The 27,217-nt window shown below is 52.4% G+C and overlaps 4 protein-coding genes across 7 annotated transcripts in view; 2 read left to right on the plus strand and 2 right to left on the minus strand.

The window, feature by feature from the left end:
- The window catches only part of LOC135405331 (zinc finger protein 239-like), a 169,957-nt gene extending 142,745 nt beyond the window's left edge, over positions 1-27,212 (minus strand). The window contains exons 1-4 of one of the 4 annotated variants that reach the window (XM_064640006.1): positions 26,444-27,205; positions 26,273-26,396; positions 22,566-22,644; positions 20,605-22,379 (exon numbers count right to left, since the gene is read on the minus strand). In XM_064640006.1, the coding sequence (XP_064496076.1) occupies positions 21,289-22,379; positions 22,566-22,617 (1,143 nt within the window). In that variant the 5' untranslated portion in view covers positions 22,618-22,644; positions 26,273-26,396; positions 26,444-27,205 and the 3' untranslated portion in view covers positions 20,605-21,288. Of the gene's footprint in view, positions 1-20,604; positions 22,380-22,554; positions 22,645-23,842; positions 24,364-24,551; positions 24,628-26,272 lie in introns of those variants that run through there. The other 3 variants (XM_064640008.1, XM_064640005.1, XM_064640007.1) reach the window with 3 other exon arrangements.
- LOC135405349 (zinc finger protein 70-like) overlaps positions 1-27,217 on the plus strand; it is a 431,851-nt gene that overhangs the window by 377,072 nt on the left and 27,562 nt on the right. The gene's annotated exons all lie outside the window — the stretch shown is intronic.
- Positions 1-27,217, minus strand: part of LOC135405284 (zinc finger protein 239-like) — a 92,314-nt gene that overhangs the window by 63,200 nt on the left and 1,897 nt on the right. The gene's annotated exons all lie outside the window — the stretch shown is intronic.
- Positions 8,213-8,946, plus strand: LOC135406328 (olfactory receptor 14J1-like). The gene has a single exon (XM_064640739.1). It carries the CDS (start codon positions 8,281-8,283, stop codon positions 8,944-8,946), a length of 666 nt encoding a protein of 221 aa, XP_064496809.1. The 5' UTR covers positions 8,213-8,280.

The following is a 27,217-nucleotide window of genomic DNA, read 5'->3' on the forward strand; positions in this document are numbered from 1 at the left end:
TATTTACTGCACAATACCTAGGCTAAAACTACAAGTAGTACAATATAAGATTGGATAGTGCACTGCATTGAAGCAATGATTGAAACTATTATATTAAAGACAGCCAAAAGAAAATAATTATTACAGAGAGATGTCATGTAATTCACCCAGACCAACGGTCATGGAGAGATTTCTTTTCTCAGCATTGAGGAGTGTCCTTGGAGGGCGTCCCCACCCAAGGCAGGAATCTCCACACATCTACCCCAAGAAGGGCTGTGTTAGAAGAACCTGCCTGGATGAAATGGGACTGGACTTCTCTAGTAGGAAGGGATTGACTGCTCCTCACAAATGGACAGGCCAGTGAGCAGCTTCTCTGTCCCATCCAACTTCCAAAAGCAGGATGTGTGTTTGGAGTTGGGTGAACCAGGCTGGTTTGAGCATCATTCAACACCAAAACCATTGCCATGGTGCCACCGGTGACTCTCAGATCTCACAGACAGCTTGCATGAGATCTGGCACTGTTGGCATTGTCTGATGGCATTTTAGGCCTCCTGCCACCTGGGTCGAGAGGTTGGCTGTGAAAGTCCATCCTGGAGATGCACAGGGAGCCAAGAGTTGGGCTCCTGAGTGACATCCAACAATGGACAGGGGGATGGGACGGAGCAGATGAAAGTGTCTCAGGTAGAGCTGGACTGGCAACACAAGGGGGAATTATTCCTGGCTCGCTGGGCCCAGGACACCTCAGGGCCTCAGGGAAGAGGTGCAACATCCAGCTGGGCTTGGGATCCAGGGCTGCATTTAACCATGGACACCAACTGCCAGGTTCTCCAGAACTGGGAAACATGTGCTGCCATCAAACAGGCCAAGAGGGTAAAGCCCCTGTGGGGTGGGGGATGATGGCTGAGATAGAGATGTGGGCAGGCCTGGCAGATTGATCCCAGCACACTCCCCAAACCCACCAAGGCAAGCTCTACCTTCTGACAATGGTGGACACAACCAGTGGATGGCAAAAGACACCCCCTGTGCCTCCCACCACTGCCCAGAACACCATCCTGGGCCTGGAAAAGCAAGTCCTGTGGAGACACGGCCCTCCAGAAACACTGGGGTTGGACAGCAGGACTCTTTTCCAAAACCACCTTGGGCGCACCTGGACCAGAGAGCTCAGCATGGAGTGGATGGATCCTATTCCCTGTCAGGCACCAGCCTCTGGGAAAGTTGAATGGTAGAGTGGACTGTTCAAAACCACCTTGACAGCAATGGGCAGTGGGACCTTCAAACCTTGGGATGTGCATTTAGCAAAAGCCACCTAGTTAGTTAATCCTGTAAGCTCAAGAGATAAAACTCCAGGCCAGTTCAGTGTCTAAGATCAGCTCAAAAGAGCAGGTCCTTTAATCAGGCCCACAGGCCCAGGGGAACACACATGACGCGCCCTCCCAGGCAATGGTTCTACAGTTTTAGAAGATGGTCCGTCCAATGCCAGAACTCTCCACCCCCCAGTTCTGCCCAGTTCTGCCCCCCGACATGCCCCTTGGGGAATTGGGTTTGGGGTCTTTGGGCCCCCTTCTTCCTCATCTTTATCTTCTTCATAGCACGTACAATCCTTGGAGCGTCTCCAACATTCTGGGCTTGAAGGTTGCTTTGTCTCTTGTGGGATCTTGTTGTCCAGGCCTAGGGTGTGATGTTGTTCAATAGAGGTGTTTTTCTACAGTTCTACCTTGAAAAGAAGTGTAAACACGCTAAAGGAGTTTAGAAAGTTTGATATCAAATGGGGTCATAGGGCTGGGTCTGTGTAAAGTACTGTGCTAAAGGGTGTCATATAATACGGCTACATTAACATCTACATTCACTACACAACTACTTTTAAAATAATAAAAGAAAATATCCAGAAAACTTTAAGGCATCACACAAACCTTGTTAGTGAACTCTACCAGTTGAACTGATCCTGCCAAAAAGAACCTCTATATATCACTGAAGGGGATAAAATCCCTGTGGTCTATATGAGGAATATGTTGGGGAGGACAGTTGGGATTAGTCCTGCCTTAAGCAAAGGCAAAGCCACCCTTTGGGATTGTTTCTGCTCAAGGACTTGGGTGCACTTGGTGGATGATGCAGAGGGATGTGGAAACACTCTGTGTACCTCCAGGGGATTTGATTTTTGGGTCAGAACAGTCCGTGAGGTTGAATTGTAGAATATTGTTTGCTGAATGACGCTCCCACTGTGTGCCAGAACTCATGAACAATGAGGTCTTTCCTTATGTACAGTTTTTTATTTTCTAAGCTTTTGATGTTTTCTTAAAAAAAAAATGTCCTGTTTCCATTCCCTCCTTCTTCAGTAGCCCCCATCTTGTGTGTCCCAGAGACTTAGTCTAACTGGGGAGTCTCCTATTGGATTTGAGTGACAGAAATGAACCTGCAATAACCTTTTGTCTGAGATTCCTTTCTTGAGCAGAGCAGGACTGATCAGGAGATGAGAACAGCTTTCTGGCTGCCCCAGCTTAGGGACTGGCCCTGTGCCTGGAGCTGGAAGAGCTGAGACTATCTACTGTGCAAAGTGGTCTTCAATGGAGGCAATGTGGACTTAATATACAGCAGGGGAAGGAGTTTTGTTTTTTATTGAGCTGTGCCTTCCTCTGGTTTTATTTGCTGGCAAAAAATGAACATTCCTCTGTGTCTCGGGCAGCTCTTTCTCCAAGCCAAGCAGGTGGGAGTTGGTGCAAAGGAGCTGAAACCTGCAGGTCCAGCCTTGAGTGGAGGGAGCTGAGATTTGCCCAAGGCTGCTTTGAGTGCCAGGGGTTTGATGAGGGAATGGTGGGGTGGGGATAGGGATAAATTCTGATGGATTCTCAGACATCAAGGGTCTTGATTTTCTTATCTATTAAGACTGAATTAGGAGGTGCTTGGGATCAATATCGACTGGGGATTGCTGATGTCAGTGAAAAGAAAGGATAAAAGTAAACAGGCCACAAAAAGACATCTTTTTTAAATGGCTTTATTAATACAATGTATTCACTTTGAATACACTTCTGAGATCTGTCTAATTAACTACAAATGAATTGAAGACATAGATGTAAATTATCCCCAGGGGCTTGTCTGGTTAAGATGCCATCACTGAGAAGAGACTGCAGAGGGAATGAGCAGACAAGGAGATCATCCCTGGGGCTGGGGAAGCAGGAACTCAGAGTTACTGGCAACAGGAGGCAAATGGACTGTGGGATGTTTCTGGGAGAGCCCATAAAGGGTGTGTTGGTTTCAGGAGGAGTACAGTTAAATTTCTTCCCCATGGCCAGTGCAGGGCTGTGTTTTGGTTTGTGCTGAACACAGGGTTGACAATCAGAGAATGAGAGAATATGCCGAGTTGGAAGGGACCCACAAGGATCATCCAGTCCAACCCTTAGCCCTGCACAGGACCATCCCCAAGGGTCACACCATGAGCCTGAGAGGATCATCCAAACACTTCTTGAGCTCTGTCAGCCTTGGTGCTGTGCCCAAACACCCTCTGGGGGAAGAATTTTCTTCTAATATCCAACCTCGACACAACTCCAGGCCATTCCCTCAGTCCTGTCCCTGGTCCCCACAGAACAGAGCTCAGGGCCTGCCCCTCCCTTATCCCTCCCCAAGAGACTGGACCTGCAGTGAGGTCTCCCCTCAGTCTCCTCTTCTCCAGCTGAACACACCAAGTGACCTCAGTGTCCTCACACACCTTCCCCCTAAGGCCCTTCCCCCTCTTCCTTGCCCTCCTTTGGACACTCTCCAATGGCTCAATCTCTTCCTTCCATTGTGTCCCCCCAAACTGCCCCAATGGTGCAGGTGAGGCCGCCCCAGGGCAGAGCAGAGCGGGACAATCCCCTCCCTGGCCCGGCCGGCCATGCTGGGCCTGATGCCCCCAGGACAGGCTTGGCCCTCCTGGCTGCCAGGGCACTGCTGACTCAGGGCCAACTGGCCACCCACCAGCACCCCCAGGGCCCTTTCCCGGCACTGCTTTCCAGCCTCTCCTTCCCAGTCTGTCCGTCCATGCGGGGTTGCCCCATCCCAGGGCAGAATCCGGCACTTCCCCCTGTTGAAGCTCTCAGGGCTCCTAAAGAGCCGGGAGAGGTCACGGGATGTCAAAGAGCCCCACGGAGCTCAAGGGACCCTTGGGACACTGTGGTACCTCATGGAATCAAGGGGCCTTTGTGACCTCTGGGGCCTCATGGAATCAGAGGAACCCTGTGGAATATCATGGAATCAAGGGGCACCTGTGACACTGCAGGGTCTCATGCTCCAGAAGGAACCCTGGGACACTGTAGGATCTCATGGAACCAAGGTGCCATTGTGACACAGCATGGCTGCAGGGAATCAGGGCTCCAGAGTAAAAGTCCATGGCCTCATGGAAAAAATGAATCCTGGGACCCTATGGAACCTCAAGGAATCAAGAGGCCATTTTGACACTGCAGGGCTTTCTGGAGCCAAAGAGATCATTGCGACACTTTGAAACCTCACGGAATCAAGAGGCCATTGTGACACAAAGAGGCAGGGCCTCTTTGAACCAAAGGGGCTTGTGCTGGGCTGTCACAGGCCAGGGCAGTGGCAGTTGGAGAGCCCGTGGACCAGCCATGAGTCATGGGCTGAGCCATCAGCTCCTGCTGAGAGAAGGGACCTCACAGGCCCTTCCCCAGCCACCTTCCTGCTCTTGGCCTCTCCCCTCCAGGGGCAGAAGTGACCTCACAGTCCCTTCACAGCCATCAGCTTCCTACTGGGTGATGAGTTCCTGAGACACAACTGACCCCTTGATGTACCCAACCATCACCACCCTTGTGGCCCAGTAAATGATGTGACCACACACACATAAACTTGTTTCCTCAAATTTGTGCAGTACATTTCCATGATTTCAGTAGAGAGATGTTCCTCACAGGAACTGCTGTGCTTGTACTGGTGCATTTGATAGCTCCACTTCTGCCTCTCTGTCTATTTTCTCTTCCAAGGAAATGATTCCTTGAACTGTAGAATAGCAGAGGCTGGCAGAGCCCCCTGAGCAGCACTGCCCTGGCTGTGGCTGGGCTGCAGTTCCCCTTGCCCAGAGCAGCCCCTGTCCTGCTGTGTTGGTGCTCGTGGCTGCAGCGCTGTTGGTCCCAGCCCAAGGCTTTGGCTGTCCCTGGGCAGTGCTGGCCCCACAGGAAGCGTCTCCGCAACCACCCCCACCCAATGGGCTGGGCTGGGCAAGTGTTTCACAGGGGACATGGCTGGCACAGCTTGGGATATTCCAGTCCACAGGGCATCATGTTCAGCAATAAATTGAGAGAAGGTTCTTCTCTGCCCAGCTCTGCAACCTGAAGGGCTGCAGAGTCCTCTGGGCTATCGGCCACTGCTCCAGCTTTGTCATCAATGATCTTCCTGAGGAAGCACTGACCCCCTCTTGCAAGTCAGTGATGGACAAGTTAAACTCTGCTGGGCCCAGTAGAGGACCCTGGGGGACACCACTGCTGACAGGCCTCCAGCCAGACTCTGTGCCACTGATTAGGACCCTCTGGCATCTGCCCTTCATCCCCTTCTCAGCTCTGCTTGTTTCCCTGACTGTTGGTGTGCCCAGTCTGGTCCCTGCCACGCACTGTCCTTGCAGACCAGCTGCACTCAGCTCTGCTGCCCTTCTGTGATTCTCACACTCCAAGTCACAAGACTCGGCCAAAGTCTGCTCCTCTCCAGTCCAGGCTCTGCACTCTTTTCTTGCCCTTCCCCTTGGGAGGTGACACCTCCCATTCCATGGTCACCACAGCCAAGGCTGACACTGCTTTTCACACCCAAGCCCAACTCTTCCTCTTGGAGAGCAGCAGATGCAGATGAGCCTCCCTGTTGTCCACCAACCTGCCAGCTGTGCTCTAAAGGCCTGTGTCCCAAGGGCTGTCTTGAACAAGACCCTGCACAAACCTCTGGAACTCTTTGCATCCTGTCGTGGTGCCTTTCCAGTGAATTCCAGGGTTATCAAAACCAACTGGAATGGGCTCTTTGTCTAACTCCACAATGTCCCCCAAACCAGTCTTTCCTGTGACCCTCACCCACAAAAGTTCACCCAATTCCTTCATCCCCTAGAGCAGCTCCACAGGTCCCAGAAGCTCCTCCCACTGAGGACACCTCTCTCCTGCTCTTTCTATCCTGTGTCTCATTGTCCTTCTCTCCCAACCCATCACAGCCCTGCAACCTGGGAACTGTCTCAGCAGGCCTGGGCTGTTATTGCCTGCAAGTGGAATGAAGAGAGACTTGGGGCTGCAGCTCCTCCTGCCTGTGCCCCACACGCAGGGCATTGGGGCCTGTCTGGCTGCAGCCCCTCAGCGGGGGCACCGGGGTAAGAACAGACTTGCAGTGGGGAAAGCTGCCCTGAAAGCCCCGAAAGCTGGGGTGTGCAGTGTCCTTCTGGCCCCAGGTCTGCAGAGCCACAATGAGACACCTCTGTTGACTCAGCTGAGTCCCTTCCCTCAGGGCAGCTGAAGGAGATCCCTCCTGGGCACTGTCTGGGTTCCCTGTCTAATGATGGGACATGAAAAGGGGCCTCTTGAACTTAACTGTGTGTCTGTTTGGAGAAATGACAGTGCTGAAAGAAGTGTCTGTGCCCAGCTGAGAGAAGGAACATCATTATTTCCTTCAGCTGTGTGCCAGCAGGTTCCCCTGGAGCCCCAGGGACAGCTGGAGGAGCCCAGAGGGGCAGAGAAAGGGCTGCCTGGGGCTGTTGCTGTGCTGCTGAGCTGGGCCGGGCTCCTGGCACACGGGGAGCTCCTGGCAAGCAAGAAGAGCTTCACAGAGACAGCTCTGCCCAGGAGCAGCTACTCTGCACAGCCCAGCAGGGCTGAGGGCACTGCCTGCAGCACCCAGGGCACAGGAGAGAAGGCAGAGAGATGAGAGGCACCCTGGGCTGGAAGGTGACTGAGCTCTCACCACAGGAGAAGCCTTCCCGGGATTTGAATGAAGAATTCTCTGGCTGTAGGAAAGTTCAGTTTCCCTTCCTGAAGGCATCTCCTAAAGCTGCCACATCCCACAGCTTCCAGGATCTTTCAGCAGCACTCTCCCAGTTGCTGCAGTGCAGGGGAAGTGGCCATATGGCAGAGCAGGGCAGGAGCTGCAGGCAGCAAGGGCAGACAGGAGAAGGGAGCAGGAGGTTCAAGGGATCCTGGGCTGGGAGGACAGGGCAGAGCTGCTCAGGGCAGGAACCTTGCCAGCCCTTTGCCAGGGTCAGGCTCTGGCTGCAGAGCAGTGCAGGTGAGTTCCTGCAAGTGCCTCTGCCAGCTGCCAAATGGCAGCAGTGGCAGGAGCTGTCAGGATGGCTCTGCTGGATTTGCTGGGGTGCAGCAGGAGAAGCTGCTGCAGAGCAGGACTTGCTGCTGCCCCTTCAGAGACCCAGGGCAAGAAGGTTCCCTGTGGCAGGGCTGGCTGTGGGGTGGGAAGGTGGGGGTGCAGCCAGGGGTGTCCAGGGCTGTGGGGCAGAGCAGGGTCCTGCCCCCAGGGCTCTGTGTGCTGGGGCAGGGACTCTGCTGCCTGCCAGGGGCAGCTCTCAGCCCGGCCAAGGAGCTGCCACGGCCCTGCAGGGAGAAGGGGTGGGTGGAAGGGATTTCAAACCTCCACAACCACTCCTAAGTGTGGCAGGTGCAAGTGGGTGAACAAATCCAAAGAATTCCCTCAGCTCAGTCCTTCATTTGGGCAAACTGCAAACAGCAAAGCTGAGAAGCTCTTGGATGTATCACGAGTACATTTAATTTGAGATCACCCTGCATTCCAAGGTCCCTCTCCCAGCAGAGCAAGAAGGACTCCTTGGGAGCCCATCAGAGAGTTCCTGCTTCCAATGTTCCCCTCAACCAGCAAAAGGCAGAGCTCAGGGGAGGGAGCTGCAGGGAGGTCTGAGAGAGGAGAGAGAGCCTGAGAGTGGGGTGGCTGAGACGGGTAATGTTTGGCTGCAGAAGCCTGGTCTAACTCAGCAGTGACTTTTCCTCCTCAACAGATCAAAATACCCTGGGGAAGGAGCAAATATCCAACAGCAGCTCCATGGCCCAGTTCCTCCTCCTGGCATTGGCAGACAGGCGGGAGCTGCAGCTCCTGCACTTCTGGCTCTTCCTGGCCATCTCCCTGGCTGCCCTCCTGACCAACGGCCTCATCCTCAGCGCCGTAGCCTGCGACCACCACCTGCACACCCCCATGGGCTTCTTCCTGCTCAACCTCTCCCTCACAGACCTGGGCTGCATCTGCACCACTGTCCCCAAAGCCATGCACAATTCCCTCTGGGACACCACAACCATCTCCTACACGGGATGTGCTGCACAGGGTTTTTTCTTTCTGTTCTTCATGTTTGCAGAGTTTTCCCTCCTCACCATCATGTGCTACGACCGCTACGTTGCCATCTGCAAACCCCTGCACTACGGGACCCTCCTGGGCAGCAGAGCTTGTGCCCACATGGCAGCAGCTGCCTGGGCCACTGGCTTTCTCACTGCTCTGCTGAACACAGCCAATACATTTTCCCTGCCCCTGTGCCAGGGCAATGCCCTGGGCCAGTTCTTCTGTGAAATCCCACACATCCTCAAGCTCTCCTGCTCACACTCAGGCTACCTCAGGGAAATTGGGCTCATTGGGGTTACTTGCTGTTTAGTGTTTGGTTGTTTTGTTTTCATTGTTTTCTCCTATGTGCAGATCTTCAGGGCTGTGCTGAGGATCCCCTCTGAGCAGGGACGGCACAAAGCCTTTTCCACGTGCCTCCCTCACCTGGCCGTGGTCTCCCTGTTTGTCAGCACTGGCACATTTGCCTACCTGAAGCCCCCCTCCATCTCCTCCCCATCCCTGGATCTGGCCCTGTCTGTTCTGTACTCGGTGGTGCCTCAAGCAGTGAACCCCTTCATCTACAGCCTCAGGAACCAGGAGCTCAAGGATGCCCTGAGAAAAATGATGACTGGATGCTTCTCAGGAGCAGTAAAGTGTCAGTTTCTGGTGTGTAGCATTCAGAATGGGACACCTTAATGGCCCGGCCTTCCTGGTCAGGTTTTTCTTGCAGGTCATCAGCTACTTCTTGCAATAATTTTCTCTGCAATTAAATTTTATTATGCATCTGCCTTCTAATTTTGTGTCTACCCATTGAATTTTACCCAGAGATGTATAAATGATGAATTGTTCTCTCTAAGTATTTAAACAAAATAAAGGACCCTGCAGTGCCTTCTTCGTCCAAGATTCTTCTTCTCAGATGTTCCCAAAGGACAGCACACTGCAGGACAGGATGTATTTGCAAAGGGGAAGGGGACAATAATCCCAGCCCAGCAGCACTGCCAGGGAGCAGCAGTGCTTGGTCTTTGCAGAGCTGCTCTCTTGCCACTCCCACACTGTCCTCCTGAGCCCCTTTCTCGGGGTAAGGCCTGAGTGCTCTCTGAGCACAGTCCTGGGGGGTGGAAGCCCTTGGAGCACAGGCAGGGACAGGCCCTGGGAACTTGTAACCTCAAGTCCCAACACTACCTAAAATCGCTGCTCCTCTCACTGAGAGGAATCCACTGCTCTAATCCCAACCTCACCTGGACCTCGAAGGCAAAGCTCAAACCCAGAATTCCAAACTCTTATTTATACTGTAATGGCCCCCCCATTCCCAAACCAGTATTACCAGTATGAAAAGCCAAGCTTTAATCCTAACCCAGCCCAAAAAGCTCTTCCCCTAATCATGAACCAGACACTGCCAGCAGAACAACAAACCTCCCAAAATTCTGCCTAATCCCCACCCTGAGCTCTAAACCCCAAGCCCTGACCATTAAGCACCCCCACAGCCCTTGGGAGCAGGGCAAGGACCTGGAGGGCCCAGAGCAGGCCCAGGGGGTTGGCAGAGGAATGGGAGGTGACCTGGATCTGCTCAGCTCTGCAGTGACCCCCAGGAGAAGGGCCTGGGCTCTGGCAGGGATGTCCTGTGGCACAGGGGCTCAGGATCCAAGGTAAGAAGGCCAAGTGCACATGGCAACAGCCAGAGCTGGTGCAGAGCCATCAGGGAGGGTCTAGAAATGCTGCTGGGAGGGGGTGGGAAAGCAGGAGGGGTGTGTGCAGCCTGCAAGGCCAGAGCAGCAGCAGGGCCAGGGCAGGACAGCCTGCAGGAGAGATGGCCAAGGGCTCTGGCAGGGCTGCAAGGCCCAAAGGCACCCAGGCCTTTGTCCCCTTGCCTCTGGCAGCTGCCTCTGCCACTCAGGACACCACAAGCCACTTTCCTGGCAGGTTCTGCACTTGGGTTCTGCCTCGCCCCTCCCTCAGCAGCCTGGCAGGGGTTGCCCAGTTTTGGGCCTTTGTTGTTCCTCCCCCTCCCATCCCAGTGCCCCCAAACAGCCCTGAGCCAGCCGGGAGGGACAGGATCTGCTGGGCCAGGGCCTGGGGCTCAGGCCTTGGCCTTTGTGCTCCACAAAACCAAGGCAGGCTTTGCTCAGCATTGCAGGGGCCTGTCCAGAGCCTTTGTCTGCCTGCACTCCTGGCCTCCAAGGAGCTGCTCCAAGGAGTCCCTGGGGAGGCTTTGGCAGTGCCTGCCCTCAGTGGGGCCCAGCAATGCTTCAAGGCACTTGCAGTTTGGCTTCTGACTTCTTGAGCAGCTTCTTCAATCTTCTCTCAGTACCTCAGGATCATGGGCTGGGCTGCAAACACACCGTGGGGCTCATTAAAATGCAGAAATCCCTCAGGATCTCTTTGTCTTCCTTTAATTGTCTTCAAGGCAATTTCAAAACAAGTCTTCAAAGTTTGTACTTTTTTTTTTTTATTCAATTATGGCTATTTTTTAGTTCAGAGAAGAGGTGATAGAGGTGTTCTCCAAGTGATCTTGATGCTGAGTGTCTCCTCAAGAGATCCAGACTGACCCTGTATGATCGACCTTGCTCCTCACCCCCCAACCTCACCAGTTCTGACATGGCCCATCTTGGACTGACAGCTGATGCAGCTCCAAACACACTGTGGGACCCACTAAAACACTGAAAAACAACTTATTTTCCTTCCTTTAATTGTTTTCAAGTCTTCAAGACATCAACAACTAATTGGAGTTGTTTTGTAGTTTAGCTAAGGAGGAAGACGTTAAAGTGGACATCATAAAAATATATGTTTTTGATGAAAGGGAATAATTTACACAGAGCCTTGGGATGCAAGAGGGTCAGGGTATGAAGGATTTGGATCTAAAGACAAGGGGGCAAAAGACATTAGTAGCACTTAATCATTGACCAATTGAACAGTTATCAAGTGGTTCAATAGCATTTGCTATAATTTTAGCATTGACTGAATTAGAGATTCACAACAACATTCCCACCACAGTCAATTCACACCCACACCCAGGCAGAGATGTGTGGACGCATCAAGAGCTGGGTGTGGAAAGGTCCCTCTCCAAAATTCTCCTGTTGTCAGGGAAACACTCCCACCAATCCCTTTGTGTTTCCCACCAGACAAGGGTCCCAGCTGGAGGAGTGTTTGTGGAGGGGGATCAGAATTGTCCTGGGCATCAGCGCCGCTCTTTGGAGTGTTGCAAACTGGAGGGTTCCCGAGCTGGGAGAGGCTGGCAGAGGTGTCCCACTGAGAGGGAGGTGCTGGGGAGCTGCCAGGGCCTCCCTCAGCCCCGCTGGGTGTGGGCTCACAAGGGGACTGGCTTTAGTTATCTGCTGAATTTCCATCCTGGTGTCAGTAATGACTGGAGTTTCCAAAGTATTTGGGAATTTTATCCAAACTGTTCCATTTGGGCAACGATTCAGGCAGGGAATGTTCCAAGGCTTTCATGGGATGACTGATTATCCTGTGTTGCCCAGCTGATCCACTCCACATTGTTCCCACCTGTATCATCCAGGAGCACCTGGTCCAGTCCAGGGACACTTCCCCACAGCCCTGGTGCAGTCCAGGGGCTCTTCATTGCTCAGCTGGTTTGGTCAAGGCTTGTCAGGAGCTCCTGAGATCATCAACCAGGCCTGAGGAGATTGGAGGGAGGATGCACCACCACAGAGGCTTCTAAGAAAGATGGGGACAAACTTTTTGTAGGGCCTAGATATGGTGTGATAGGACAAATAGTTTTCAACTAAAAAAAGGTAGCTTTGAAGTAGATATAACCAAGGATTTTTTACACTGAGGGTGGTGAAACACTGACATAGGTTGCCCAGAGAGGTGATACCTCATCCCTGGAAACATTCAAGATCAGGTTGGATGGGGCTCTGAGCAACCTGAAGCAAATGAACAGAGCCTTGCTCATTACAGGAAAGTTGGAATAGAAGAACTTTAAAGGTCCATTCCTACCAATCCCATTAATTCCTCAGGCTGCTTAAACAAGACTTTGTCCTCTTCCTATCCCTGACTGCAGGTTCTTTCTGTCAGAGCAGAGCTGGGCTGGACCTCAGCCGTGCTTTGCTTCAGAGCCTACTGGGGTGGGGGCAGATGGCAATGGCAGAGGGACTGAGGTGCCCCAAGGAGAGCAAACCCTGCTGTCCCCAGGGCCAGAGAGACACAGGGCTGGGCTGGGCAGCCTGGCAGGACAGGGCTTTGCTGCCTGGGGGGTCTCTGCCACTGTGGAGGGCCTGGAGGCTTCAGGTGACTGATCTGCAGGAAGGACAAGGTGCTGATGGAAATGTCCTTGGCTTTGGACATCCTGTGATCCAGGAACACTGTGAAAATCACTGGTCTGTTCCTTGGCTGCAGCATCAAAGGGATGGCTAAGGGTTATCAAGCATTGGAACAGAATGTCCAGGGAAGTGGTTGAGTCAGCACAGAATCATAGAATTGTTATGGTTGAAAAAGACCTCTGAGATCATGGAGTGCAACCATTAACCCAACACTGGCATCGTCACCACTGACCCATGTCCCCAAGTGCCACAGCTGAATGTTTTTTTGAACACTTCCAGGGATGGTGACTGTAAGACTCCAGGTTTCAGCTATGAGCTCATGGAAGAGGTTTTACTTTGAAAAATATAAAAGGTACCAAAAATATATGCTCTCCAGATATTTTGAAAGAGCCTTCAGTTCTTTTAATACCTTGAGAGAGACCACAAGGGAGAAGACACTGCACACATTTTCTCAAGTGGTCAAATGTCAGGGGTGACAGCGGGTCTGTCAGCACCTTGGCACATACTGATGAAGCAATAGATGTTGACCAGATCAAAGTATACCCCTGAGATGGACTGAAAGAGAGGACTGAAAATGGAGGCCCTGATCCTGACAACATACTGATGCATCCTGAAGAAGCTGTCCCGTGGGAACAGAGAACACTGTCTCATGAGAACAGGAGCACTGTCTCATGAGAACAAGGACCTGTTTTGAACGAGAGTAGTTGGGAAAAACATCAACATGAGAGAAAAATAAGAGCAGGTGCTCAAGACTGTTGTGGGAAAGAACTGGGCTGTTTTGAGAAAGAGCAAAGTTGTTGTGAGAAAGTAGAGTTTAGAAAATGCACCTATTAGCTGTAAGAATTCTGGTGTGAAAGTTTGAACTGTCCTATCCGTGTGCATTACGTGTGTTCAAAAACTGTACTTAAGGGGCTGCGCAGTAGCCCCGGGCGGCTGTCCCTGCTTTTTTCTTGGAATAAACTTTGCTGGAACCTTTTTCGTGTCGCTTTGGCCGTTCCGACATTATCAGTGACAGTCAAAAGCCACACTTTTAACGGAAAACTTCAGAAAATAAGGGAGCTTGGCAAAAGGTTATAGGGCAACATTCAACCAGAATAGAGCATTCCCCGAAGCATTGACTGATCACAAGCCAACCCCTCCAACTCAGCTGGATGGTTTATTGACAATGTGTCCCGAGGGGCGGAACCTCCGATGCCACAGAAACCCCTCCCCCTGGATTAGGAAACCTTTGGAATTCACGAGGTGTTCCAGTGGAGCATGAAAATGAACAGCAGCTTTCCCAAAGCCCAGAGCCAAGCAGAACAAAGCCAGGCCCCATCAGTGGCAGAGCAAAGGTCCCCCATCCCTGTGTCCCTGTGGCCGCTGAGGCGGCAGCGCAGGCCCGAGGCGGTGCCGGGTCCCGGTGCAGCCGGGGCAGAGCGGCGGCTGCGCGAGCGGCAACCCCGGCGGTGAGTGCGGCAGCCCCGTGGGAGCGGCGGCTCCGGGCACAGACGCCGGCGGCAGCCGCTGTGGCGGCGGAGCAGCGACTCCGAGGCGCTGCAGGAGCGCCGGCTCCGCTCGCAGGCGCCGGCAGTGTTGGGAAGCCGGTCCCGGGCGGCTGCGGGGCAGCGCAGGCCAAAAGCGGCAGCGGCGGCAGCCTCGTGGCAGCGGCGGCTCCGGGCAGACACGGCCCCGCTCCAGCGCTGCCGCCTCAGCGGCGCTCAGGGGACGGCGCGGCGGCTCCGGGGGCAGGGCCGGGGACTCCCTCTCGGGGCAGCCCCGGGCACCAAAGAGGACCAGGGCCCGCCGTGTTCTCAGCTCGCTTCTCTGCAGTTCTCACGGCATCTGAGCACAGCAGGGGATGGGGAAATTGAGCTCAACCACAACAGGAGCTCCTGGAACCGAGTGGCCATTGGGACACTGCAGGGCCTCCTGGAATCCAGGGGCCGGTGGGACACTGGGGAGCCTCTTGGAGCCAAGGGAACCCTGGGATATTTTGGAACATGGTGGAATCAAGGAGCCACTGTGACAGTGAGGGGCCTCATGGAACCAAAGGATCCAAGAGAAACTGTGGAACCTCATGAAATCAAGGGGCCACTGTGACTCTCTCAAGCCTCATGGAACCAAAGGAATCCTGGAGAAGTAGTGGAAACTCATGAAATCATCAGGGCAATTGTCACACTCCAGAACCTCATGGAACCAAGGGTCCATTGTGACACTGAGAGGCCTCATGGAACTAAAAGAACACTGAGAGTTTTTGGAACATCATGGAATCAAGGGGCCGTTTCTGGCAGGATGCTCTGCTCTGATAATACCTAAAAAGTGGTCAGAGAATGCAAACAATTCAAGCTCTCTGTGGTGAGTTACTGCTGGTGTCAAGGTGCTGTTTATAATGTTGAATTATGCTAAACCCAAAATGCTTCATGAAACATCAAACACACATCCTGCTTTCTGAAGCAGGATTTGACAGAGAAGTTGCTCCCTGCCCTGCAAATATGTCTGGCAGTCAAACGCTTGATAACTATAAAAGCCCTGTCCAACTTTCCTGTGGCAGATTCTTCCCCAGACTTCCTTGAAGTGTGTGGAGCTTCTGCCATGAAGCAGGGACAGCTCTTCATGGTCACTGCCCAGGGGTTAAGTGAAAGAGAGAGAACTACCCCCTGTCCTTGTGGGGTGAGTTACCTCAATCTCTACTTCAGGATTATTTCTTTTTGCTGGCTCTGATCCAATTGCTTTAATAGAATGACTTTGATAGACTGCACTGTCCTATCTTACACTGTACTACTAGGAGTTTTTGGCTTTTATATTGCACAGTAAATAATTCTGTTTAATGTCTTTCATCTGTTCTCTTGTCTGATCAATTGTCTGTTCATTTGTCATAATAAATAATTCATTTTATAGAAATATTTCTGATTTGCCATCACTAAAACCTGCAGGGCAAATTTGGAAAGCAAGGGGGTCCTTTCTGCCCCTCGTAGCTCAACGAGACGGCTTCTGCCATCAACTTTGTCTGAGCCTTCCACCCCCCCAGCCCCAAGCCGTGACACAGGGGCATGTCTTGTGCATGCAGTGCAAACATGGACTCCTGAGCTGGTCATTTGATGTCCCTCCTTGGAGGGAAGAACAAGCCCAATGGCCTGGGGTGAGAGGCCAGTGCTGGGAGCGGCGCTGGCTGTACCAGGGCACTGCTGGGTGCCCCCACCCTGAACACTGCCACGCTTGTGCTGGTCACTGCTGTTTTCCTCTGCAGGGCGTTGTGTTGGACACATCCTGGAGAGCAAAGTGGAAAGCAGATGGAAGCTTTGAGGTCCTGGCCTGAGGAGATGCCCCTGCAGGATGGCAGTGCTGCTGCAGAGGTCAGCTCTGTGCCAGCAGTGCCCGTGGCTGTCCCTGCCTGCAGTCCCTGGACAGTCCTGCAGCAGGACTGGCACCGACTGCCAGAGCACTGAGGCCTCCAACAACACAGGGCTCTGCAGGACAGTTGAATCCGAAAAATTGTTCCGAGAAACTGCTCAGAGACTTTTTTATCTTTAAGCAGCCAGGTATTTATTTATTCAATGTTGGGAGCAAGCCAGCTTGCGCTGGACAAACTTGCTTGAAGGCTTCACACAAAATCAGCATTTTTATACAATCTTCAGATGTGATTAAATGCATATTCAAGTGATTACTACAACTATCTATGCATATCAATAACAGGCGGAGTATAGGTGGAGCTCAGGAGGGGCTTGGTGCGGTGCTTCTCTTGGCCCTCAATCCTGAGGGGACTTCCACTCTTCCTCCATGGATCTGGGGACTTCAACTCATCTTCCTCAGCTTGACCTTTCTTCTCTTCCATTGTTCTTGACCCGCTCACTGAAGCTTGGAGAAAGCCCTGGCTCCCGGCCTGTTTCTTCTATTCAAATGTCTACCTTATCCTACTGCATTTCTAATTTATTACCTCTAGGCCTATGACATGTTCCTGTACTATTCTCTTACGCTTTGGTCCAGCAAGTAGAACAGAATGAGCACAGATGGTTTTAGATGTTGGTAGCTTTTTAGCAGGCCCAAATTTCTTAGTTAACTCTTTTGGGCCTAGCCTCCTGTTTCATTCCCCCCCTTTTTATTTATAACTTATGAATTCCTTTGTCAAGGTCCAATGGGTTTTGATAGGTATGCATCACTGTCTAAATTATCTGCATCCTTTTGACCATGGTACTTAATTTGTACCATAGCTAGGCATTTAAAAGGGATAGCAGAATCATGACGGCTCCTAAAACCAATATTGGATGTATTAAATAGTGAAACACTTGTGATGCTGTAGGGGGTACCCTGTAAAGATGTCCTATCAATTATGTTCTTCTACTTGCTCTACCTTTGTGTTTTATTCACCTCTTGCACCATCTTTTCTATATCTGGGTGTTCAAGCATCTTTTGGAAAGACTTATGTCTATTCCTATTAGTAATTTATGTACATCATGATACAACAAATAATCATTTTCAATTAATTGCTCAGTAGTTATTGAAATTGTATAGTTAAAATCACAGCCTATCACTTTAGTAAAACAAAAAACTAGTACAGCTCACTACTTCATGACAAGTATCTATGGTAAAATTAACACAAAAGATTCTAACACATGCACATCCATTTCCTACATAATAGACTTGTGACTGGGTTTTAGCATGGGGAAGCATTTCAAAGGTACACACACTATTCTCAGTATCTAAGCATAAACCTTCATTTCCTACTACAGCATTTTCACAGATATATCCTAATTGTCCTTTAGGAATACATGCCTCAGGACTGACTGATTGCCAGTTTTTCTTGGTGTGATTGTAACTTGCCCAAACATTATGGTCTATGGGTCTGACAATTACGTTTTGGTGTATGGCTCCTAATGTCAGGATAGGAAAGATGGTCTTTTCTTTGGCTGCACTGATAGTGAGTACATAAGCTTCAATTTGTTCATGTTGAGGATTGTAAGTGAAGTTCACTAACTGCCACTACGCTTGGTAATTTTTTTCAAATTGTGTAGTGGAACTGTTTCTAGCTATTATTTCTCTTACCTCTTGTGGCAGTATTCCTGAAGTTCCTTCTCTTAATATTCCTGCAGCTACAGATTGTACCCACTGTTGAGTTTGGAGACATTGTATTGCAAGTGCAAACCTTTTATGGATGGTACCAGCGTAGTCGATAATCTTGGTAAAATCCCCTGCAGTGTGGTTGGCTACTAATGTTAGCAACCTAACTGCCAATGATTGTGTTTCTGCCAAAGTAAGCAACGATGATCTTAAAGGGACTTTGAGTTTTCCCAAATCAGAAGTGATGGCACTTAGTTTATTCACTAACACTTCTTGGTCTATGGTGTTTAGGTCACCTAATCCTGTGCCAAACCATGCATTCCAGCCCTCAAGACTTTGCTGAATATAGGGCTGACAGTCTTTTTGTATGTGTGATATGTTTACTTGAATGTTTTTTTTTTTAACTCTTTTCAGTAAATATGTGGGCTAATTACGTAAGGTCCAGAAAAAGTTAAATTGTGAACACTCTCACAGGTTAAAGAAGGAGTTGTAGAGCTGGTGGTGGTAAACTGATTTATCTAGAGTGAAGGTGTACCAACATTGATCAGAATCACATGCATGTCCACTAATTACATTTCCGTAGTCATACGGGTAGGTCAGAAATACTTTCACAGTGTCCTGTACAGTAATGTCAATTTTGGGTGACCATCTGATCTGTGAGGGTGGTTTATACGCTTTGCATCCAACTCGAGTTCGTTCTCCAATTTTTCCTATTAAAACACTTGTGTAGTATGGGGTACCAGGATTTTACCAATTATTCAGTACCCTCATTCCTTGGAGGACTATAACAGATGCATTGTATTGGTTCATTTGGGCTGGCTGAGGCGGAAGATCTGGTTGTAAATAAAATAATAGACCAGAGACCCCATTATAGGCCTGAGACCATGATGAGTTCTGGGCAAGGGCTTGATCTAACACCAATGTACTTATCAGTCCAAAGATCAGCACTGAGAAGGCTTGAGAGTAGATGATTCCTCTCCCGAGGTCCATGCTTCCTCTGGAACCCTCTTGACTCGAGAGTAGTGGATCCACGTGGGTTTCCCTTTCACCCGGATCGCTGTGAAGGTGGTCATCAACACCTGGAAGGGTCCATCTCACTTCTCTCATAGTGGTTCTCCTGAAAGATTCTTAACATATACCCGATCACCAGGGTTGAATGGATGTAACTTACAGTCAGGCTGCTTGGGTTGGTGTTCTAACACCACTGTAGCATTTTTCTGCAATTGTTTCCCTACAGCCATAACATGATCATTCACATACTGATTACTGATTTGATCTACAGCTTCACTATTCACAGCTTGCATCATGTAGGGTCTGCCCAATAGAATTTCAAATGGAATCAGTTTCTCTTTTGATCTTGGCTTGACCCTTAGCCTGATTAAAGCAATAGGTAAAGTTTGATACCAATGAAAATTTGTTTCTTGACATATTTTAGCAATTTGTTGTTTAATGAGATGATTCATCTTTTCTACTTGCCCACTTGCTTGTGGTCTGTAGGGCGTATGCAGTTGCCAATTGATTTTTTAGTGCTTTACTTATTGCTTATACAATTCATGCACAAAAGTGTGAACCTCTATCTGAAGAGATGCTCTTAGGCATTCCAAACCATGGTATAAGCTCATTCAACAAGACTTTAACCACTCCTTTTGATTCATTCTTTTTCTACATGGGAAAGCTTCAGGCCATCCAGAAAATGTGTCAGTCAAAACTAAGAGATAACAGGACTCCCCCCCCTTTTCTTGGGAGCTCAGAGAAATTAATTTGCCAAATTTCACCTGGGAAATGCCCTTTACTTATTGCCCTTTGGTGTATTTTTGTTCCAGTATTTCAGACAAAGTTCACATTGGGATGTGACTTGCTCTATTGTGGTAAATAAATTTGGTCCTGCTACTCTAGTCCTTAAATGCTAATAGAGTGAGTCTAAGCCCCGATAGTTTTATCATGTTTTACTTTTACAAATTACCACACTAATTTTTCTAACACTATTAACTGACCTGTTTTTAGTTAACCTCACCCATCATCTAACAGCTTACCTTCATTTTCATGTATCCACTTATAATCTGTTTCTTGATATTCTACCTGTTGATCTGTGTCTACTTCTTCTAGCACTAAAGCTGCTACTGGTAGTTCTTTACTTCTTGCAGCAGCTAATTCAGCTCCTGCATCAGCTTTTTGGTTTCTTATTTCCAGGACAGTGTTACCTTTCAGGTGTCCTTGGCAGTGCATAATTGCCACCTGAGAAGGGAGTTGTACAGAATCGTAGAGTTTCTTCAGCATATTTCACAACTTTTCCTTGAAGAGTTAAAAGTCCTCTTTCTTTCCAAATTGCTCCATGAACGTGAACTATGCCAAAGGCATATTTGGAGTCAGTCCAAGCGTTAATTTGTTTTCCTTTTGCCAATCCTAAAGCTCAAATGAGAGCTATCACTTCTGCTTTCTGGACTGAGGTTCCTGCGGGCAAAGGATTTGATTTGATTACCTCAGTAGTGGTGTTGAAATCTGATTCACACTCTACAAAAAGGCCTAATTTCAAGAAGCTATCTATTATTGGCTCAATTCCTTTTCTGTTTTCTAGCCTCAGTGCATATTGCTTCCTAATTACTGGGTTTGCTCCTGGTCGTAATTCTATTTGAATGGGAACTGCCCATTTCGACTTTCCTGGCGTTTCAATAGCCCAAACCAGACCAGACCAGACCAGAGGGGATGTTCCCCTGGAACAGCGTCCTCTCCCATATCCCTGCGAGTGCCGGCGTCCCGCCTTCGGCTTATGGGAATCCAGAACCAGAATAACCAGAATCAGAATAGACAAAACCAGAAACCAGATACAAATACCTTTTATCAATAGGCAGTGTTCTTGTCCAGCCCCCGCAAGAATCCACTGAAGAAGGGATTCTTTTTGCCCTTCAGGTAAAAAGACTCACCCGAGGGCACCCAAGGGGGTCCCATCCTCCGAGGGATTCCGCAGCCAGGTGGAGAAGGTGTCCTGCTACAAGCTGCCAAATGAATCCAAAAAACTTGGTCTGAAAGACTGCTCAGAGACTTATTTTGTCTTTAAGCAGCAAGGTATTTGTTCATTCAATGTTGGGAGCAAGCCAGCTCGCACTGGACAAACTTGCTCAACTTAAAAGTGCAAAAGCAAGCTATTTTATACACTTTAGATACACGGTTACATCATTTATTATACATATTAATAAGCAGGCTGGTCTCTGGGCAGAGTCTTTCCAGACATGCGCAGTCTTCTACTGTGGGGGTCTTCTCCTCAAGCCTTCATCCCTCTGGTGGTCACCATGGACGTCTTCCTCAATTTGACCTCTTCGATTAGGTGACCTGAATTCTTCAAGCTTGCAAAATCCTAGCTCTGGGCCTTCTAGATCTTATTCAAACATCTAGTTTACCTAAATTATTACTGTGTGTGTGCTACTCCTATTCTTTCCATATGAAGGCCTTTGGTCCAGTGAGGAGAACAGAACATATTAACCAGTGCTCCTAAAATGTTCTTCCAGCAACACAGGTATTGGGGTTTCTTAGCAGGCCAAGATATCTCAGTTAACTCTTTTAGGCCTGGCTCCTGTTTCATGGGAAAAGGGACTGGCCCTTTCTGGTCGAAAGGGATGGACTGACAGTCACTGGACTTCAGGGGTTGCCTCACCATCAGCGGGGTTCATTCGGGGTGGAAGCAGCAGCTGAAGCTCTTCCTGCAGTCAGGGCACACATACAGCTTCCCTTACCAGTGGGTCTGTTGGTGTGAGGTCAAGGCAGAGTTCCTGGGGAAACTCTTCCCACACTCCCCACACTTGTAGGGCCTCTCCCCGCTGTGGATGCGCCGGTGGGTGACGAGGTGGGAGTTCTGCCTGAAGCCCTTCCCGCAGTCGGTGCAGCGGAAGGGCCTCTCATCCGTGTGCGTCCGCTGGTGCAGGAGGATATGTGAGCTGGTCCTAAACCTCTTCCCACATTCCAAGCACTTGTAGGGCCGTTCCCCAGTGTGGATGCTCTGGTGTCGGATCAGGGTAGACTTGTCCGTGAAGCTCTTCCCACATTCCACACAAGTGTAGGGCCGTTCCCCGCTGTGGATGCGCTGGTGGGTGAGGAGGTTGGTGCTTGTCCTGAAGCTCTTCCCACATTCCCCACATGGGTAGGGCCGTTCTCCAGTGTGGATGTGCTGGTGTTGGATCAGGGTAGAGTTGTACCTGAAGCTCTGCCCACATTCCCCACATGTGTAGGGCCCTTCCCCAGTGTGGATGTGCTGGTGGGTGCGGAGGGTGGAGCTGTTCCTGAAACACTTCCCACATTCCCCACATGGGTAGGGCCGTTGCCCGCTGTGGATGTGCTGGTGTCGGATCAGGGTAGAGTTGTACCTGAAGCTCTTCCCACATTCCCTACATGTGTAGGGCAGTTCCCCAGTGTGGACGTGCTGGTGTTGGATCAGGTCAAAGCTGTCCCTGAAGCTCTTCCCGCATTCCCCACATGTGTAGGGCAGTTCCCCACTGTGGATGTGCTGGTGTCGGATCAGGTTGAAGCTCTGCCTGAAGCTCTTTCCACATTCCAAGCACCTGAAGGCCTTCTCCCTGCTGGGAGGCTGCTCAGGGAGCACCAGGTTGGAGCTCTGGCTCAAGCTCTGGCCGCCTTCCCGGCACAGGCTGGCTCTTTCCTCCTCAGAGCACCCTGGGCTGGCTTTGGAGCCCCTCCTGTGGGGGGATCTCCGGCCCTTTTCCTCCCCGCTGCCTTCCTGCGCCGGGGAGCCCTTCAAAACGGCCTCTCCCACCAGGCTCTGCCGGGGGGATTTGTCCTCCGGGCTCTCCATCCTCAGCTCGGGGCCTGGGGCAGGAAGCAACAAGGACAGGGAGGGGATTTGCCTCTGGCCCACAGGGAAGGCCAAGGACATCCCCCCAACTCCGGCCCCGGCAGGACGGCAACGGCAGCGGGGTTGTCCTGCAGCCGGGGCCATGCTCAGCTGCCAGAGCCAGCAAGACCAGCCCAAAAGGACACTGACTTCCTCCTCACCTGCCTGGGGGGCCCAAGGCATCTTCCTCTTCCTCGCAGCCTCCTCCTCCATCCGTCCAAGCTTTGGGAAAGACGAATCCTGATGGGGGGGAAACAAGGGTTGAGCGCGTTGGCTTGGGGGTTCCTCCTGCCCAAGTCCATCTCTAGAACTCACCGGGCATCCTGTGTCCATAAAAACCTCCAAAACACCAAGATTCAGCCCAGAAAACCCAAACCAGCAAGATTCAGGCAACAATCCCCCAGAAAGAGCGAGATGAACCTTCACCACAAACGGCAAAAAGCTAGGGTTCAGCCAGAAAATACTCCAAACTATGAACATTCAGCCCAAAAAAACTCTCCCAGAAGTTCCCCCTCTCTAGTCTGTCCCCCCTGCAGTTTGGAGGGTCTGCCCTGTCTGAGATGCTGGGGGTCCCACTTAGGGATGCTGGGAGTGTTGGGGGTCCCAAGGGTCTCTTCTCCTCTGACTCTCGCCTTCAGGGTGCCGCATTCTCAGACATTCCCCTTCTCCAAGTTCTCCACTTTGTTGTTCAAGGGATCCCAGTGATCCCCACTGTCCAGGCTTCCCCTTCTCTGCACCCCCCGTTTCAGGCTCCCGGGGGTCCCGGGGCTCCTCCCTCTCCGTGCTCCCCCCTCCAGGCTGCCGGGGGTCCCCCAGTTCCGGCATCGCCCCGCTCCGCCCTCCACACTCGGCAGCTCCCAGGCTCCACACCCACCCCCGGCACTCCTGGGGGGCCCCAAACCCGCTGTGTCCCCCCCGCCGGCACCAGGCTTACAATGGAGCCGGCGGGGCCTGACCCAGAAACACCAACCCCCACCGTGGGGGGGACCTGCATCCCCCGCCCACTGCCGGGGCTCTGCCACCAACCCAGCCCGGCACCCCCAAAAAACACCTCCTGCCCTCCCCCAAGAGCCCCCAGGGGCACAGCCCTGCACAAGGCCCGGCTGTGCCCAAGGCACCCAAAAAGCCCCACAGGCAGGGGGACACCAGGGGCTGCCCCAGGGCAACGAGAGCAGGGAGCAGATCGGGCCCCCTGACACATGGGCGGGCTCTGGGTTCAGCCTGACCAGGGGCAATTTGGCACCAACAGCACGGCCCTGAACGCTGGCTCGGCACAGGGGGCCCGAGCTCCCCCCTCTCCAGGCTCTCAGGGCTCTCACAGCTGCCCCCGCTCTCCAGCCTCCCTCGCTCTCCAGGGATCAAGGCATGGGGACACAAAGGAACCCCCATGGCAACCCCGCTCCCGGAATCCCCCCTCCCCTTAGCCCCACTCTCTCACCCTTTTCTCGGGATGTTTCCCAGTGTGGATTTGCTGGTGTTGGATGAGGTGGGAACTCTGTCTGAAGCTCTTCCCACACTCCCCACACGTGTAGGGCCGTTCCCCAGTGTGGATGCGCTGATGTCGGATCAGGTTGGAGCTGTCCCTGAAGCTCTTTCCACATTCCCTACATGTGTACGGACGATCCCCGGTGTGGATGAGCTGGTGCTTGAGGAGGTTGGTGCTTATCCTGAAGCTCTTCCCACATTCCAAGCACCTGAAGGCCTTCTCCCTGCTGGGAGGTTGCTCAGGGACCACCAGCTCAGAGCTCCCCCTCAAGTTCCGGCCGCCTTCCCGGCACAGGCTGGCTCTTTCCTCCTCAGAGCACCCTGGGCTGGCTTTGGAGCCACTCCTGCGGGGGGATCTCCAGCCCTTTTCCTCCCCGCTGCCTTCCTGCGCCGGGGAGCCCTTCAAAACGGCCTCTCCCACCAGGGTCTCACGGGGGGATTTGTCCTCCGGGCTCTCCGTCCTCAGCTCGGGGCCTGGGGCAGGAAGCAAGAAGGACAGGGAGGGGATTTGCCTCCGGCCCACAGGGAAGGCCAAGGACATCCCCCCAACTCCGGCCCCGGCAGGACGGCGGCGCCAGCGGGGTTGTCCTGCAGCCGGGGCCATGCTCGGCTGACAGAGCCAGCACAACACCCGCCCAAAGGGACACTGACTGCCTCCTCACCTGCCTGGGGGGCCCAAGGCATCTTCCTCTTCCTCGCAGCCTCCTCCATCTGGCCAAGCTTTGGGAAGGACAAATCCTGATGAGGGGGAAAACAAGGGTTGAGTGCGTTGGCTTGGGGGTTCCTCCTGCCCAAGTCCATCTCTAGAACACATCAGGAATCCTGTGTCCATAAAAACCTCCAAAACACCAAGATTCAGCCCAGAAAACCCAAACCATCGATACTCAGGCAAAAAATCCTTCAGAAATAGCAAGATGAACCCTCCCAAACTGCAAAAAGTTAGGATTCAGCCAAAAAGTACTCCAGAATATGAAGATTCAGCCCAAAGAAAAGTGTTTAATTAGGAGAATGAGGGGAATGAGATCATTTCATGAGCACTTGATTGAGTTGCTGTATATTAATCAAAAGCTGTTTAAATGCAGTATCACTTCAAACTCACCAGGGCTGTTGCTCGAGCTTATCTGGCCCCCTGCCAGTCCAGGGCTGTTTCTCCAAACCACCAATCCAAGTGTGCCAAACGCCCTGGCTGGTCAGTGCCGGCTGGGGCAGCGGGCACTCGCTGAGGGGATGAGAAAACTGCACCCGGGGCTGGGCTGAAAGAGGCTTCAGCACCACTTCTGATGGCCCAGGGGCAGCATCTGGCTTCTCCCAAACAGAGAGAGGGTACTTGTTCCTCTGCAGGGAGTCAAGGGCAGGAGGGTGACTCCTGCTGCATGGATGGAATGGCAGAGGATCCCTTGGGTCCCCAGGATGGACCAGCACTTGGAGATACAAAGTGCCCTGGGGCTCAGGATGCAGCTGCCAGCACAGATTTCCCTGTAAAGTCTGAAGGGAGTCGAGCTCTGGAGAGGAGATTGTGCCCCATGGATGGGATTGCAGAGGGTCTCTCAGGTCCCCAGCAGGAATCAGCAACCAGGAATAGACACAAAAGGCCCCCCAAAGATTTCTGGGGGAGTGTCCTGTGGGGAGGGGACAGTGTCACCCCACAAAGGCAGGGCTGGCAAGTGGGAGGCTGCTCCAGGGCTCTGCAAGAGGCCTCGTGCTCTGCTGGGCCCCAGCACTGGCTGGTACCAACACCCCCGGCTGCCCCCGGCCCTGGGCAGCTCTGCTGCCACAGGCTGTGCCCTCACCGTGGCCCTGCAATGGCCCTGCCTGTCCCTCACCCGGGGCCCTGTCCACATCCCTGTCCCTTGGCTCTCTCTCTGCCAGCTCAGTGTGGGGCACACGGGCTGGGGGTCCCTCCCAAGCCCCCCGGGCAGCCGGCGTTGGCTGGGGGGATGTGAGGGCTGGGCCTGCTCAGCACAGCCCCGGCCTCGTGCCCAGCGCCTCTTTCCTGACCCACACAAGACCTTCCCGGCCCCCCCAGGGCTCCCCTGCTGCTGCCTCTGCTCCTGGCCCTGCCTTTGCTGCTCCCTTGCCTGGGGCAGTGGCTGCAGGGGGGGGATGGCAGCAGCTTCAGCTCCATGGCACTTCCTGGGGGGAGCTCAGCCCGGGGGGGACGGGCAGGGACCTGATGGGGATGGACAGGGGCCCAGCAGGGACAGCCAAGGCCTGCAGGGGAAGGCACAGGGACAACCTGGACCCCCACACTGCCAGGGCTGTCTCTGCTCCTCCTTGCAGGCTCCGTGGCCAGGCACAGGTGGTGTTCCTGGGTGCCCATCATCTCAGCACTTGCAGCCGCTCAAATCAGCGCCCGCAGCTCTGCAGCAAAGCCCCAGCTCACCTGGCACACAGGGGATGGACACAGCACCTGCTCGGGGATGGGCACTCACAGCTTTGTGCCTTCCCCACCACGGGGCTCTCCTTCCTCAGCAGCACCTCTGCCTTGCACTTATTCTCAGCCTCACCTCAGGGACAGCTCTGGGCTCACCTCCGCGCCACTTCTCAGCCTCACCTCAGGGCCTGGGCTCAAGGACAGGAACCTGCAGGGAGGGGACATGATGTGCAAGCTGAGGGCTGCCTGCTTGCACTGGGCTGGGGGCTTCTTTCTCCTTCTACAACCAGCCCAGAACTCAGCCTGCTTTTCTAACACCACACATTTACAGACTAACCTTGCAGATAGATATGGACAGACATCTCTATCACCCTGGGGATGGAGCCTCAAGCATGTGCTGCCACAGGAATGGCAATCAGAGAATCACAGAATCAGCCACGTTGGAAAAGACCTCCGAGATCATCAAGTCCAACCCTGGATCCAACCCCGCTGTGCTTCCCAGACCATGGCACTGAGGCCACATCCAGTCTCACCTTCAACACCTCCAGGGACGGGGACTCCACCCCCTCCCTGCCCAGCCCATTCCAAGGCCTCATTACTCTCTCAGCAAAAAATTGCTTCCCAATATCCAACCTAAACCTCCCCTGGCACAGCTCCAGACCCAGCCCTCTTGTCCTACTGCTGCTGCCTGGCAGAACAGCCCCACCCCCACCTGGCTCCAACCTCCTGGCAGGGACTTGCAGAGAGTCAGGAGGTCTCCCCTGAGCCTCCTCTTCTCCAGCCTCAACACCCCCAGCTCCCTCAGCCTCTCCTCACACCACTTGTGCTCCAGAGCCCTCCTGCCTTCCAGCACATCAACACACCCCCAGCTTGGTGTCAGCTGCACATTTGCTGATGAAATGCCTGGTTCTGCAGGAGCTGCAGATGCTCAAGGGGTAGCAGGACCAAGTCAGG

The sequence above is a fragment of the Pseudopipra pipra genome, chromosome W (genome assembly GCF_036250125.1).
Source record: "Pseudopipra pipra isolate bDixPip1 chromosome W, bDixPip1.hap1, whole genome shotgun sequence".
NCBI lineage: Eukaryota > Metazoa > Chordata > Aves > Passeriformes > Pipridae > Pseudopipra > Pseudopipra pipra.